General features: G+C 34.4%; 1 protein-coding gene across 15 annotated transcripts in view; it reads left to right on the top strand.

Moving 5' to 3' along the window:
- Positions 1 to 14,452, top strand: part of PAPOLA (poly(A) polymerase alpha) — a 47,269-nt gene extending 32,817 nt beyond the window's left edge. For 5 of the 15 annotated variants that reach the window (XM_075151142.1, XM_075151151.1, XM_075151150.1 and 2 more), the window contains 8 exons: positions 2,704 to 2,825; positions 4,511 to 4,653; positions 6,008 to 6,108; positions 7,689 to 7,909; positions 8,317 to 8,382; positions 10,034 to 10,108; positions 10,305 to 10,373; positions 12,290 to 14,452. In XM_075151142.1, the coding sequence (XP_075007243.1) occupies positions 2,704 to 2,825; positions 4,511 to 4,653; positions 6,008 to 6,108; positions 7,689 to 7,909; positions 8,317 to 8,382; positions 10,034 to 10,108; positions 10,305 to 10,373; positions 12,290 to 12,385 (893 nt within the window). In that variant the 3' untranslated portion in view covers positions 12,386 to 14,452. Of the gene's footprint in view, positions 1 to 2,703; positions 2,826 to 4,510; positions 4,654 to 6,007; positions 6,109 to 7,688; positions 7,910 to 8,316; positions 8,383 to 10,033; positions 10,109 to 10,271; positions 10,374 to 12,289 lie in introns of those variants that run through there. The other 10 variants (XM_075151148.1, XM_075151144.1, XR_012673819.1 and 7 more) reach the window with 8 other exon arrangements.
- The last annotated feature ends 2,489 nt before the right edge of the window (positions 14,453 to 16,941 follow it).

Here is a 16,941-nt window from a genome sequence, read left to right as displayed (position 1 = left end):
TACAGTTTTAATGAGTTTTAGTGCTTCTAGACACTTCAGACTAATTGTTTTCAGTTTATTTTCATTAAAACTGATTAAAACGATACACACAAATCTTTCAGATCTCACTAAAAATGGTACATTGTATTGAGTTCTTTATTAAACAGACAGATTGGTTATCATATGCAAACTACCTAGCGTAACTTCATTTTGACAATATGTGTATAGTTTAAATATTTTTATGACTTGGTGAAACTGAATTTATCAGTGGATTAAAGCTGAGTATCTAGTAGACTCTAGAACAAAATGCCTTTTATTCCATGGCGTTTCATACTAGCTAGTTGGTTCAGTAACTTTTACTTTCATTTCCAACACTCAGTGCAAGAAACCTTTTTGACTTTTTCTGATGTTTACTTTTTGATTCACGAAAATAATTTAGAACATGGATAAGAAGTTTGAAAGTAAAGAATTGGTAATAGTGAGTAAGAGTGTGACTCTCCAGAGTCTAAGACTAAGAAAGGAACAGTACTTTTGACAGGCTTATCTAATAAATTTGCAATATCTTTTTTTAAACAAATGACAGTTAGGGCTCAAGTATTACATATTTACAAGAGTTAAAGGAATAGGCTCAAGTGCTACCTAATGCAACCCTGGTCTCTGGATTTCTGAGGCTCAGTAAGACTGGAAGCAAGGAGATGGTACACCTCCGCTCCCCACCCCCATCCCGCTGTGGGTGTATGAGTGAATAGAATATAAATATACATATATTTATATTTTTAAGTAAATCATGCCAAGGTTTGAAAGTTCTTTATTGTCATATCTAGCTGCAATGGAGGGTCTGTGTGTGTGTGTGTGTATATATATATTTATATCTAAATATATATATATCTCTGTATCTATCTCTGCCTTTTTCAGTCAAAGGGATTTTTATTTTCTTGAGAGGTGGAATATTCCTTTTGATTATAAGTGGTGAAGGTGAAACTATAGACACATCATCCTAATTTTTGAGAATATAGAAAAGGCATAATAGCTTGGCTGCTGCTTTGAAGGAGTGAAGGAGTCTATGAATGACAGTTTCTCAGGTCTTTTATTGTTTATAAACAAATATTTCAATAGTGTACTTGTGAGATTTTTGGTATGAAAATACTAAAACTTGCGCTTATGATTTTTGAATCTGATTTACTTGCACTACATTCAAATCTGAAATTTGTCTAAATATATGCAATTTTAAATGAAGTAGCATTTCATCAAAATCATTGTAGACTGTGATACATAATTTTCTGTTCAATTTGTAAATACACTTCCAAAGGTAACCAGCTAGCAAACAATTTCTGTTTGTGTGTTGTGGGTTTCTTTGTCATCTCAAATTAATGTGGGTCTCTCTTCATTGTTTTTAATCCATCCCGGAAGCTTCTGTTTGCCCTGTCTTTTGAAATAGATCCTAAGATTTTATGAAAACTGCTGAAGCATTTTCAAGAATGAAATTAGGGAATAGCTTGCTTTTTAGTGGGAGCAGGGGGAGGAAGAGAGCCATGAAGAGTGGGCTAGGTTTTCCTTGCATTGAAACTTTGGTAAGAAAAAATGTTAGGAATATGGAATGCTTTAACCATGTCTGGCTTTCCTGAGCGTGCCCCCTACCTTAACTGTAACTTGTGTAATCTTTACGCAGAGGCTTTATGAGCTTCTTCAATACCAAGAATTAGTGTAGTAGGCTCTTTAATACGTAGTATTCATTGAGCTCTTTGTGTGTCTGTCTCTTAACAGCTTTTTTAATTACACATTCACGGCTTATTCAATGAAATTCCTTAATGTTTGTAGAATAGACAGTGAATAAGGGAGATACCTCTTAAGTTTTTTTGTATTTAAGATCTACAAAACAATTTTTTTATTCGTACGTCTGCCACAGCTTTGTTCAACATTGTATAGAAAGTCGGCGTGAAAGAACAACAAATTTTTCATTTTTACCTGGCTTTGCTTGAACCCAAGATGTTGGATTGCAGTGTAGTTCCTATACTAGCACTAACCATGTTGACTCACCAGAAGTAAATGATCTGAGGTGAAGGGAAACAGCTCATTATATTAAACATAACTAAAAAAACAAACATCAACACCCCCCCCAAAAAACAACAACAAAAAAACAAAAAACAAAAACCACAAAGCAACAACCAAAAAAAACCCCAAACACAGCAGAAAAAAAACAAACATTAATCACTTTTGTATAAAAACGTAGTGGTATCTGAGTTGCCAAAATGATTTGTAATATATTAGCTGGCACACAAGCATTCAATCCTCAATTAGAATCCATTTGGTGCAGGAGCTGCATAAGTAAAAGCTGAATCAACTGTGAAGAAAATAGTTTTATGTAAATAATGTAATTCTCATGAGGAAATCTTATTTCTATCTTTAGTCCCTTTGAGATGAAATGAAGAATTCACTTCAGACCTGTTACTGTTAAAACTTGTTAACAATATAGTTTAGAGAACTGCATGCTTGCAAGATATTCTTCTTGGAAAACAGGTCACCTGTTTCCAATGTAACGTTTTAGTGTTTGTAGTGTTAGTGCTGGTATAGTAGGCAGTTCACTTTCTTCCTCCAGAACAAGGAAACGCTATGCTTGTTCTCGAGGGTAATAAATGTTCTGAAATGCAAATTGTTTCTGCCTGGGCAAGTAAGTGGACTTTGCAAAATGCTTCAATATGTGTTAATGTTGTTCTAATTGTGTAGTTTATAGGCAAGCAATAAACAGCAAGATGTTTGAGATGGATATGAAGATTGCTGCAAGGCATGTGAAACGTAAGCAACTTCACCAACTGCTACCTAATCACGTGCTTCAGAAAAAGAAAAAGGTAAACTTGACTAATATTTGAGAGGAATAAAAATGCCATTGAGAAGTGATTCCTCAGCTTTTTAGATTTACTAATCAAAGAACTAAAATCATATTTTGAAAGCTTAGTTTTACCTGTATAAGCAATGTGATGTCATTTGACTGTAGCAGTATTACTAGATGCCCTAAATATAATAATAGATTTCCCAGAACATCAACAGCATGGATAGTGTCTTCAGGTCTGGCTGAAATATCGTGTTTTGTTGGCCTTCCTAAACTAAACAGATTTGAAACAGTCTAATAATAAGGTATTAAAGCTCTCTTGCTATTTTAACATACAGGTCACCTAAAGGAAGCATCTGTAATAATACCAATAGAACAATCAGTCAAGCAATTCTTGCTATCTCCAGCTTTTTCCTTTTAAGTTGTTATTACTTAGATTTTCCTGTAAGTCATCTAAATGTAAAATTGCAAGTCATCAAATAGAAGCAGAGTAGAATGTTAAACTTGTTGCTGCCTTTTTGTATCTAAGACGGTAGTCTCTTGCTGTAACTGAGGTTGAATACTTTGAGGATAATTTGAAGGAAAGTATTCTTCAACCTACAACTTGGCAGCTTTTGGTATTGTATGCTCTTTTAATTAAGAATAAAAGATTTAAATGACAGTTTTGACATCAGAACATTGCCCATTGCCTATCCAGGGTTACATTCTCCCTCAATATATAGTTACCTGTGTGGCCATACATGAGAATGGTAGCAAAATGTTTAATTAAGCTGTTATGTTGGATGTGATTTACTCTCACTGGAGGCAGGAAGAAGGGGGTGGAACATTGAATTTAACATTTTAGTCTGTATTTCAAAATCCCTGCTTCTTTGTGTTAACTTAATCTGAGAGCAATACAGGTTTGCTTGTTTTTGTGAATAGCTAAAACCACTGTTATATACTCTGTTTTAGGTATATCTGAATAACATGCTTTATTACTATAGCTGTTTTATATTAACTGCTTTTTTAAAGAACAGGAAATCTTGTATTGAAACCAAATGTAAATCTGTTTGAAATAAGTTTCAGAGGACAATGTAAATATTAAGTAATGTATCTCTTTAAGTAGTTTTATGTCAGAGGAGGGTTTTTGTTCTTCACTGACTCAAATCAGTCTCTAAATTCTTTGTATTAATTGTGGTTTTGGTGTACATCAGTATTACTTTGAAGTTAACGGAAGCAGTATCTATAAGCCCACAAAAACAGAGAAACTTGAAATAAAGTTGAAAATACAATCACTAAATGTAATAGCAATTTATCTTATGTTTTTGAACATCATTGGTTCAGACAAATCTTTACCTGAATTGTGAACGTGAAAATCTAAATGTTTGTAGTGACAGGATACTGGATTATTTACATGTAAAAGGATTTGAAAATTGTCCACTTATGTTTGCATTTTTGAAATGCTCCTACTTTCAGGTTTTTTTTTTTTATTCCAAAAAAGGACTTAAATTTAACTGCATTTAAGGCACGCATACATGCTTAGTTCATGGTGGAAGCTCATCACTGTTAAATCACCTCTCGTTTTTTTTGTTGTTGGTTTTTTTTTTCCCACAAATATAACAGCTAACATTTTGCGTAACTGAAATATTACATCATTTGAATCTTTGTTGATTTTCAGGCCTTTAATAAGACTAGTACAATTTTCTTTTGTCTTGTGGATTGCAGCATTCGACAGAAGGGATCAGGTTGACAGCTCTGAACGACAGCAGCCTAGACTTGTCTATGGACAGTGATAACAGCACGTCTGTGCCTTCGCCTACTAGTGCTATGAAGACGAGTCCATTGAACAGTTCTGGAAGTTCTCAGGGGTAATGAAGACTTTCAGTCTTCTTGTTGCTCTCTGTTCCCGAATTACTTGTGTTAAAAGCATAGCAAATATTGCATGTGTGAGATACTACAGTTAATCAAGGTGTGAATGTTCCAAATTGGAGCTTGCAAACATTCTTATTTCCAGTTTGAGCACTAGAGCAGGGCTAAATTTGGGGGTTAGGGAGCATGACATTGGACTTCAGATGAGGAATTATAAAGTTGGGTAAAGATGCTTAGAAGAACAAGGTGATACAGAAACTTGGGGGCACTGCAGTAGGAGACTGTGAGTGGTAGTAAGCAGGAAATTGAGGTATGAGAGTGAGGAAGAGTTATGTGAGTTTTGGATCAAAATGTGAGGCAGTGGGGAAGTTTAGGCATTCGGTCTGGGAAATGAGTAGTGCTACTGCTATTACTGATGATATCTATGCAAATTAAGCATAGGAACATAATTTTCCGTTGTATTTTCAAAGTGTACATATTAATGTTTATCTTAATCCTAACTTTCTGTATTAAGTCTTTTCCTATCTAAACTTCAATTTGCCCAAGTAAATGGGATTCTATTCTCTCTTCTTTCAAGAGTCTCATGTTTGTCTGTTTGATACACAGAGAAGTTAACATCAATCTGCTACAATTGTGCAGTATTAGATGTATATTATAGGATGTTATGTAGGATAAAATACTTAAGTTCACTAAACTTACTCCTTTTGACAAGTGCTCTTTTAGTTAGTCTTCCTTGCTAAATGATTTTCAATAGTTGATGCCACTGGCCATGCTATTAAAACAAGTCTATGATATCTAGGATGTCCCACTTGGAGTGGAAATTGCCCTGTGTTGATTTTGGACACATACTGCTTCCCTGTTTTTTTGAAAATGCAAAACCATTTTTTTTGTTGTGTGAAATCCCAAGCCTTTGCTTGGGAAGTCCAGACTGAAATTGTAGTCGTAATAGTGTGTGTAGATAGAAAACAAACTTTCTGTTCTAGTCCTTCTACGCTGGTTTTGTTCCATTCTTCAGGAAAATAGTTGCTACGTTTTCCCCTGCACCTTATTTGGCAGACATTGCCTTAATTTTTTCCTTTTTTTAATGCAACTTCTTACTGGTCTAAAAAACTGTCTCTGAAGTGATTCAGATTAAATATTTGAAATAGCTTCCATTGCTCAAGTTTGATAGTAGATGGGCAATGCTCATTTCTGTCTTCCTACTGTGACATAGTATTATAAGTTCTGCTCTGTAATGTAGGTAAAACCCTATCAGCTATGGTTACTGGCCATGCATATGATGTCATGAAAGGTGGATCATATAGCACCATAGTTTTACTGATGTTCAGCGTTTTGTCATTTTTCTCTTTTTAGCAGAAGCAGTCCTGCGCCAGCTGTAACAGCAGCATCTGTGACCAACATACAGGCTTCTGAAGTCACTGTGCCACAAATAAATTCCAGTGAAAGCTCAGGGGGTAAGGAAAATGGCATAGTGTATTGTTTCTATTGATTTTTTGTAACATTTATAAAGCAGGGTTTTTTCCAGTTTGAGGTCTTTACTTAACACATGCTGTAACATGTTCTCCTTGATACACAGATTTAACTAATTTCTTTAGAACTCAGGAAATCATGGAGGAGTATTTTGTGCCATGATGTTTGTTTATTCTTTTATTCTTAAGGATTTAAATTTACCACTAACAATAGCAGTAGTTTTCCGATGACCTGATGTGGGTCTGTAGTTCAGTTGGTCAAATGAAAAACTATCTAAAGCTGGAAGAGCAATTTTTGTATTTATTTTTAATCCATTTTGTAGTTAAACCCAAGAGGTGGTTCTGTACTGTCTGTAATCTGTGCTCCCATGTTTCTGCTCCTCATGCTTCATGAAATTGATTCTAGGAATGAAAGAGACTCGGATGTAAGCAGAACACATGCTCCTTACTGACATCTTTTCAGATATGACCCACTGTGTGTGCTGACTTTATCCTCCATATTTTCTAGAAGAAAAAATACACTTCACTTAATACTTCAAAAAAAAAAAAAATTTAAAAATTGACTTTTTGTGAAAGAACAAAGACATCTGGTCAAAATGTTCACTTAGAGTCAGCTACTCCTCTTTTTTGATGGAACTTTAGCTGTATACAAGGAGCAAGTCAGAAATAGATGGAAAAGGGGACCAATTGGTTAGCCTTTCAAGATGAGATCTCTCTTACTTAACTCTGACATGTGGGACAGTGGAGTCTTAACTGTTCTCTGATTAAGTCACAGGTATATCAATATGAGTAAGTTTGTCCATGAGCACTAAATGGAGCTTAAATGGCATGACTGTTTTTTGGATTTGGAAGCATATCAGAAGTTGTTCATTCTTGTATTTTGGTTAATCAAAAGCAGTCACCTGATAGTTATTAATGAAAAATTTCCTCAGTGTAATTTTTCTCATTCTGGAGCATCTCCTTATGTGCGCTTACTGGTTTGAGGTAAGCAATTGGTGCGGTAGAGCCTTGTCATATGGAGCATTTTTCAAAAGGATGTATGGAATGTCAGATCTTTATCTGATGCTCTGTGATGACTTCATATCTGTCATTGTGTACTCTGAGCCTGAGAAACGATAAACTTCATGTTTGAGTGACAAAGGGAGTATCAGATTGCTCTTGGGTTTGATTTAAGGCAGTCTTTGGCAGTGCATATATATGGCCAAGTACAGAAACAGTAAAATTTCTTTGGGTATCAAGAATAATATAGCTATATTAGCACAGACCTCTGTCTGGGCTAGTATACCCTGCTGTTAAGCAGGGTTAATTGGACCAAGCAGAGTGTCACTGACACGGCTACCCTGTATCTGGTACAGGAATTCTCTGTCAGAATGAGCTTGAAACTAAACTGTGCTGTGTATGCACACCTGCTGCTCCAAACATGATGCTTATACCACTAACTGTACCACTTCCTTGATGCCTACTTGATACCAGTGGTTATGAATAGAGACCAAAAATACCAGTGATTGAACTGAATGGTTGTGTCAACTCATCTTGTTGAAGCTTTTAAAATTATTTATCCATAGGTACTTCAAATGAAAGCATTCCTCAAACTGCCACACAACCAGCCATTTCTCCACCACCAAAGCCTACCATCTCTAGAATTGTTCCCTCAGCGTATCTATTAAATCCATCACCAAGAACTTCAGGAAATGTTGCAACAAAAATGCCTAGCCCTGTCTCAGCAGTGAAAAGGACATCTTCTCCCCATAAAGAAGAGTCTCCCAAGAAAATGAAAATTGAAGAGGTATATGATGTTTTCAGATCATACCATAGCAATGTCCAAGACTTCGAATATTTATTTCAGCTGCAGAGTGCTGATTCTCATATTCCAGGTTTCAAATATTTTGTTTAAATGGGGTGTATATTTCCTACTCTGATTGCATTGCTGCTTTATGTATTCAGCTTGCTTAGGTGTTAGTGGGTTTTTTTTATTATGCTGGTATTCATCACGTGACACATGTACTGCGTTAGCACAAATGCTTAGATTCTAAATTCTTGTCTTAAAAGCAATTTTTTTATTAAGAGTATAATGTATTAAGTCTTAAAACTAATTCTGTCTTCAAAAACACTTTACAACCTTACTTTCTTGTTGATTTTTTTAAAATATGTTTTTATGATTTTTAATAGTTTCTGGGTTTGTTTGCATTTCAGCAGGACGAAATAAGTGAAGATACTAGCTGTATAGATTTGAATGAGCATGAAAAAATGGAAACTAAGGTATCTATGCCTACACCATACAATATTGCGCATATTAATGGGGACTCTTCCTTGTGAAAATTACTGTGTTTCCCTCTAGGAATGACTTAAGAGTGTTTGTATAGATTCTCCAGTGAAGATATCGAAATGATATGTTATTTTTCAATGTATATGTCAATATTAATGAATTGGAGTACATTACCTGCTGCCAGGCTAACCTGAGACTGAATCCATGGTCACATAGGACAGTGATTTCTTTGCTGGTCATTCACACAGTATTATGCATAGCAAAAAAAAATTAACGGTGATGTTTATATTTAAATTTGTTAAATCAGATCAGGGATGTGTCTATATGCCTTGCTTTTCCTGCATCCCGAACTTAATGTATGTTACTTAGTTAAAGAATAGTTGTCCTATGTATTCCATTGGGATTTTTGCTTGTTGGGCTGACAATCCCAAAGTCAGGTGCTACCTTGTTCACTTTTGAGATAAAAAAAATTTCAAATTACGGTAAATAAATCTTTTCTGATAGTGAAATTATTGTATGAAGTTACAGCATACCTTTTGGGGACTTCCAGAGATTCAAGAGCTCCAGTATCTTGTAATTTAGCAGACAATTTTTCTGCTTATTGGTGAACAAAAAGGGTGACAGTCTGTCTTCAGCCTTATGATAGCAGCTCTCCATTTGGGCGTACACAGTTTTCATAGGGCACGTTCTGTTGTCCTTGGAATACTGTAGAAAATATGCTGAGAAATTAAAATATCTATTAAAATGTTTAAGTGTTTTGGTTTATACTTTCCACACCCTTAAGTGAGGAATTGTATCTTGTTATGTAGTTCACCTTGAAATCTCTTTGAACTCAGGACAGGTGAAGGCAGAAATGCTTGTAAGCATTTAATCCTAACATTGAAAATAGATCCTCTGGATACAGATCATTATAAAAGACCTAGGTAATCCTGTTAGCTTTTATTGTCAGTCTCCTCTAAATCTTATGTCCTTAATATGCGTGGAAGGAAATGGAGGAATGAACTTCTTTAGTTAACATAAACATAGGTTTTTCTCCATTGAAAGGCATGCCTTTTTGTTAGGATATGTTTTACTAAATGGTATAATTTTAACTAACAGGCCACTTTCATTAAAATGAGAATGTGCCACTGTCCAGCTTTAGCCATGCAGTCCCACTGTTTTACCTGAAAAACTGGCTCTGACATTCATTTGTTCATCCAGAAATCTGATTCAACCCATTAAAGTAGCAGGAAAACTTTTCTGACAGAATGGTGATAGGAGTGGAAAAGCAGTTGAATTTGCAACAAATTCAGTAGCTTTTCACATGGTCTTCCTTGATAGTACACTTTGTCTTTAATGAGTTGAATGACATGTAATGTTTTCCTATAGGATTCTGTATAAAAGGCATCAAGTGGTTAAACAAGTGACAACTGAGAAGTGATGTAGCTTGTGTTGATGTCAAATTCCTAATCAGCAAAACATTCTCTAGTGTGGTGATTTCTGTATTATAAAAGGATGGGTATCATTGCAGCAAGTACTGATACTTGCCTTTTTTTTTTTGCTGTCTGTGCACAACGCAAGGCATTCTGGTTAATGGAGTTCTGTATAAATAGCTTTTATAATTGGAAGCGGTGTAACTGTGTTGATGCTTTTGGTTTTTTTTAGGAGCAACTTGAGACAGAAGTGAATGTTAATTCTCCAACAGAAACTCTTCAGACAACTTCTCTGCAAGCTCCTCAGGTACTGTTTTTAAAAACAACGCCTCTGTGTGTGTGTGCGCTAATCTGTGGTGAAAACATTGAAATTTAAATTAGTCCAGATGTTAAAAATAAATGTATAATTTTTAATATAAATCCATTGTATGGAAAGCTGCTTGTTGTTACTGTCAATTTTTGTGTTTTAGATGGTCATTGATCTTATTGAATGTGCATTGTAGCTAAACATGTATGGCTTGCCATACAAACTGACCGAAGCTGGATTCGCTCTTCTGAATTGTGCCTTCAAAGTAAGGGGCTCAGTTTATTCCTTTGTGCTTTGCACATCACAGAATAATCCTTTCTAACAAGGAAACAAATGCTTTAAATAGCTGCTGCTCAAAGATATCCTGGTAGAGGTTGAGAATGTCTGAAATGTAACTTCAGATTCTGATATTTGGTGTGAGAGAGAGAGAAGTTGTAATCTTGTAATTCATTAGCCAGCTGTATTGCTTCACTGCAGGTATTGTAAGTGTAAGGAGCATTGGAAAAATAGACATTAAGTTAAGAATTCTGTGGCATTCACTTTAACTTTTGTTCCTAATATTGTAACAACTTTTAGAGAATACATCTTTGTCTTTACTAGCATTTTTAAGCTTCTCTTAGTGCTCTACTGATTAAAGTTTCACTATCACAAAGCATTTTATGCACACTTTACTCATTAAACGATGTGTAGTAAATGTGTTGGTTGAAAATGGAGATATATTGCAGTAGTATTAATGGTATTTGTTATCGGACTTTTTGAACTATATAAGCAGTACTGAATAAAGGTACCAAAATTGTTTGGCAAAAACTCTAGATGTTACATGGGCATTCTACACTGCTTCAGGGAAACTTTTGGATCATTTAGTACACCAAGTTTATTTCACCTGTTGTTGAGGGATGATTATATAAAGCTTTGTAGCTCTTACAAATTGGGTAGCTGTTACTTCAGCAAAAGTAATCTGGAAACTGCAAAAGAATGGTGGGCCTCTTCTGTCATTTTTCAGTGTTCTCTTTGGCTTTGTTTAAAACACTGCTCATATTGCAGAAAATAGAAACATGTTAAATCACAGGTCAGCACCAACCAGTAGGTTACTGGGGGCAGGGGGGAGGCGGGAGGTCAAAGCTATTTTGCCCTGAGTCCTTATTGCATTGTGCTTTGCTACCGTATCAGTCAGTGTTAACTTGGTTGATTTCTTTTTAGTAAAACAACAATTAAGAGCAGTCATTTTAGTGCTGTTTTTCCCATGTATCAAAAGTACCTTATATTAATTTTGAATGTTTATAACATAAGAAAACATTTTCTGATAAATCATGGCAAGTAATGCATAACAACTGTGATGTGTTATTGTGATGTCAAATAATCTGCTGAAGTGGAAGAGAAATATTTCAACATCAAAAAAACAACCAAACCAAACCAAAACAAAAAAAACCCAAAACCAAACCACCAAACCAAAAAAACCATAGACGCTTGTTAAGCATGTGAGAAATTAATGAATCACACTGAATCTTGAGAGTGTCCTTTTGTGTGTGTTGCTGAATGGGATTTAAGTCTTCTAAGTGAGAAAAAAGTGTTCAGGTTATTTTCAAGGTGAAATTCTTAACGCAGTCATATAGCACTGTTTTAGAGTTCATCATACGTTTTCCAAGTAAATCTAAACCATTATGAAAAGTTGGAAATTTGGCTGTAAAGAGCTTTTAAACAGTTTGAAATATAAATGAGTGAAGACATATATTTGCCTTGGGGACAGTTTTTCATCATTCATCTGTAAGGGGCTGAGGCTTAACACTGAATTGTTCAAAGGAATTTTTAAATACTAAACATGTAGTTTAGATAGTAGATGTTACCAATCATGCACCATTATCATGTAGATATTATATTTTATTATAATACGGGTTATTAATAAGCTCAGCTTTATCTGCAGCACTTCCTAATTTTGCAGTTGTCGAAAAAGGAAATACCTACTATGAAAGAGACTCTTATACAAATTTTCCTTAATAATGACTGTGTAGGCAAAGGAAATATCTGCTTCTATATTTATAATTTGTAATTATCCTTATCTTGCTATATTCTTAAAAACTCTTCTAAAGATCTTGTTTTTGAAAATTAGTGCCAATTGCTACAATATTTTTCTTTTGATATTTACAAAGTTAAAATACAACCAAATTTCTTCTTTCTTTTCAGAAAACACCCAGTACAGACCTTTCAGATATCCCTGCTCTCCCTGCAAATCCTATTCCTGTTATCAAGAATTCAATAAAATTGAGATTGAACCGGTAAAAACAACCTCAGGGGTCCATAAACAGTATCTGCCAACTCAACCTGTTGTCTTCTAATGCTAGAAAAAAAGGAGAATGGAGAGTGCAAGACTAGAACATGATCGCAAATGGATTTAGGTATATTTTGTGCACTTCCCTTTCTGGGCTAAAATCACCACTTGTTTGGAAGTCCAGGTTAGTATGTGAAGCCAGGAGTACAATTAATGTGTTAGCAACAGTTGCATTAAATATTTCGAAGGATTACTGCCTTTAAAAACATGAACACTATTTGTAGCCATATTTGACATTCTGATTGAATTTGTTTGATGCATTGTTTCAAAATTGAGATAAAACTGGCATAAGAATCCCTTAAATGCACTTTTATGTACTTTTTTTATTGGAGTATGACTAATTTTAGATCTTCAACTGATACACTTTTGTTTTATTGAAGAATCTCTTCAATAATAGTAATCAGCAAATTGGATGACGTTCTATGATATACTATACATTGAAAACAAAATGTATAGTATATCTAGTTCAACTGCCATCGAGCAGCAGTAAGCCTTTAAAATGAAATGTCAAATCTTGAGGTTATAAGACATATGTTGAGGAAGTAATTGGGAAGTTTTGGTATTGGTGGGACATGATTAAGATGTGGTCTACTTTTATTTATAGGATTGTTTTAAGGTGCATACAGATCAGCAATCAAACAGCAAATAAACTTTCTTTTGAGCTAATCAAACTCCTTATTCCCTTTTTGATCCTTTTATTTCTTGGGAAAAGCTTTTGCGTTTAATGTTGGGGTTTTTTTTGCAGCTTGTATGCACCATATAGGACAATAGTTATTTATACAAAATAAAAACAAGCCAGACCCTCATTTGGGTTCCCCCTCGCCCCTTACCTAATCATAATACCACGTGGCCTGTAGGCACAAATTCAAAATTTTGTCCCATGACTAAAGCGTTTAAGTAAATATTGCGTGCCTGTGAAATACAACACCTGTCTTGATGGCCTTTGAATTACTAAATATAAGATGATTTTTGTACACTCCATAAAAGTCCTGTATGCATTAAAAAACTTCAAATTTTAAATATAGGCAAAAAGATTTTTCCCTAAGAATTTTAACCTTTTTATTTTTAGATGGCTCATCAGAAATAGTTTTACATACTGAACAACATTGAATTTTTAAAAATCATATTTCTAGTAAGCACTTGACATCTACTAAGCTCTCTTACTCCTATTTTTTTGTTCTTGTAGTCCTATCAAAAAAGATAAGTAACAACTTTTTCTTTTGAAAGAACTGAATCTCTCATGGCAAAGAACAGCAGTATTTGAGGAACATGAGGGATACCAACAGTAATACCAGATGTAGATAACAAACTTCATGTTAGTATTATTTAAGTCTGACATATGTGGGATGTCAAATCATACTTCCCATACTTTGATTAGCATGTTTTATGAACTCCCTTCTCTCATTGTGCTCCATCCTATTACACATGCATCTTTCATGTTAAAATTAAATTACTTACACTCTTCCCCTTATCCTTCTAAATTAATTCTCCAAAGTCAGAGTGTAGCTTATCTTTTACTTAGGCTGTGCAGTAACTGAAGGGGTTTTTTTGCCATTTGTCTAAGATGTCTAGTATACAATATTTCTCTTTTCCTTGCCCTGTACAGCCTGCTGTCGTCCACCCCCCCAAAGAAGGTTATATTAACAGTTGAAGTGTACAAGGTGTCTGTGTATTTTGTGTAGCTATGGAGTTTAGATCGAAATTGCCAGGCACAAATTTAGTCTTGTCATTTTGTTTACACATCAGAAAATCTTTTTCATTTTATTAAACGTTTCATGTAACTGCACCCAAGTTTTGCCAAGCTGGAAACTTGGAACCTTTCTGTATAGTGACTTTTTAATTCTAGTTTTCATAACCTGGAGATCAGACTGTTGCTTTCGCATGATGTACGTAGTGTCTCATGACTGGAGTTTGCTTTGTTTTATAGTATCTGTACTCCTTGTATTTTTCAAGAGCTATTTTGTAAACAGATGATGTATTTCTCCATTGAAAACACAATAAAAAACAGCACAATCCCATAGTTGTCTGATTTTTCGGAACATACAAAATTGATTTTACTCTCTTAATTCATACTTAGCTCTTAAATTTTCTGCTGAGACAAAGAACAGTATGGCCTAAAAGAAACAGTACTTAAATAAATGTTCTTTAAATAAGCATGATGTTGGATACGGGAAGTGGAAGTAACACTCAGCAGGATGTTGAGTTCTAGTCTGTTAAAGGCAAAGGTTGTGGATTGTGCAGTGGCTTGGGGGCACAGTTTATTAAAAAAACCAAACAAACCAAACCCAAACAAAAACAACCCACAAAAAAACCAACCCACAAACCAAAACCAACATTTTAAGAGCATCCATTCCTTGTCTCCTGATTAGGAGTCCATCTTAAAAGCTTAAATTCTTAAAAGCTGACAAAACTAGAAGAAATGTGTGCAAAAACAATTTGGGGCTATATTATTTTCTTTAAAAGTTTGAACTCCATTTTTTAAAAACATTAGCTGTAACAGTTTTGGCATCTTACACTTGCTTTTCTTGCAAGTGACTATTTCTTATGTCAGCAGATGGCACTATTTCTCTTCTTGTCAAATAGTTTAAGCTTGCCCTGAAATAAAAGTAAAAATTACAAGTAGCTGTGCATCACTTGATTGATCTTTGTATCAGCATGAGCCCAATCCTCCAAATGCTTGATGTGAGTAACTTTAGTAAGTAGCCTCCTTTTGACTAAATTTTGACTAAAATTCCTTTAACTGCGAAAACCACTGATGATTATGGTCTTCATATTATAATTATCGTGCCTAAAACAATAAACCTTTGTGTTGTATATATTTTTCACAGCATGCAATTGCTTGTCTTGTTTAGAACAGATTCATCATCTTTATATCTTGCCCAGCCTGTCTCCCTTTCATCACAGCTGATGTTATTTATGGCTTTAATTCCTCTTTTATTTTCTCCAACCAATAAAAATCTCCTAGTAGATATACAAATTTCTGTTCAGTGTTTCTCAATCTACTGGCAGTGGGCTTCAATAGACTTGTTTTTCCAAGTTACCTGTCATGAACTTCCAGAAGTAAGTTCACGGACTCATAAGGATCTGCAAACAAGAAGCTGAAAATTACTGTTGCAGCCAAAATAATTAACATTAATAAGCCATGGTTCTAACAGATGGCTTTAGACATACTGATTTGAATCAGACATTTGAACTGATGAATTCCAGCTAAAGTTGTGCTTTCTTGCTGTAGGTAGTATGTGTGTATGCCATTTCTTAGTGCATTTTTTTTTTTTAAACTGCAAAATCTTTAAACTTGTAGCTACAAGTATATAGTAACTGAGTAGTAATGAGTATCAATTGATAGTGAATGTACCTTAATGAGAAAACCAATTTTAATCAACAATAACAGTTAAAACTGAGTTCTTCAGCTTCTAGAATAACCAAAATAATTCAGTATAGCAAGAACATCCTATATATTACTGAGCCAGAATCTATACTTAAATGGAAGAAAAACTACTGTGGTGGTTACTGAGGAAGCAGAGTATGTTTATTTTCTCATAATACATATTTTTTTGGAGGTTGTGTGCATTTGTATAAAAGGCATTTTGCATGTTGAAGTGATCCTGGCATCCTTTATGTAACTTCATAAACATGCTAGTCAGGTAGTTTTGCTATGCTTAATCTCTCTTCGGCATCATTGTGGCTGAACAAAAACTTTGTTATTTAAAAATGTGCAAGTCTTGATAGTGCACTCATGAATGTCTGCATACACATACATTAGCTGAGTACTTGGTAGGTTCACTTTTTTAAAGATTCAATGTTCATATTGGAAAACCATCAGTAATAAAGCATTTTTAGTTTAATAATCATAGTAGAATTAAGGATCTATTCAATAGAAACAAAGCGTCTTGGATTTGTTGATAGAGGCAGATGCAGTTTGATACGTCTACAAAGTTCAAACTAATAATTTGAAATATCTACAAACATCAAACATCTGCTGCTATCATCACCAAAAGAATGCAAACTTTGATATCAAACTTCAGAGGGCATGTTTTATTATGAAAAAGATAAAGCAATGAACCACTGCTGCATGTCCCATCTGCTTTTTGGATATTTAAACTCTAATGGTTTTTTAATAAAGTTTAGGCATATTTATATTGTACTGACTAAATTCTATCTTTAGGTAACTTTTTTTTTCTTCCTCCCACACTTAATGAATTAACCAGATCACAGTTGCTATTCAGCGTACCTAGTTTTTTTAATGACCTCAGTATTTTTATGACCTATGTATCCTAGTGGAATGTTTAAAATAAACTAAGAATGACAATGTCGTACACACTTTATTGAATTTTTACCGTGCTGAATTTAGAAAAAGTCAAATTTAACAGCATATTAATGGTTGGGGAAAAAACCTGTTTAATGGTATATGCAGATATTATCAAGCTTGGTTTTTGCAGTAAGTTTCTGTTTTTAAATAAGAGCTGGAATCCAGGCAAGTAATAGGAAAGGATAAAGAGGAAAATTA

This window comes from Calonectris borealis, chromosome 5 (genome assembly GCF_964195595.1).
Source record: "Calonectris borealis chromosome 5, bCalBor7.hap1.2, whole genome shotgun sequence".
NCBI classification, from domain to species: domain Eukaryota; kingdom Metazoa; phylum Chordata; class Aves; order Procellariiformes; family Procellariidae; genus Calonectris; species Calonectris borealis.
This window is presented reverse-complemented; position numbering and strand designations above follow the sequence as displayed.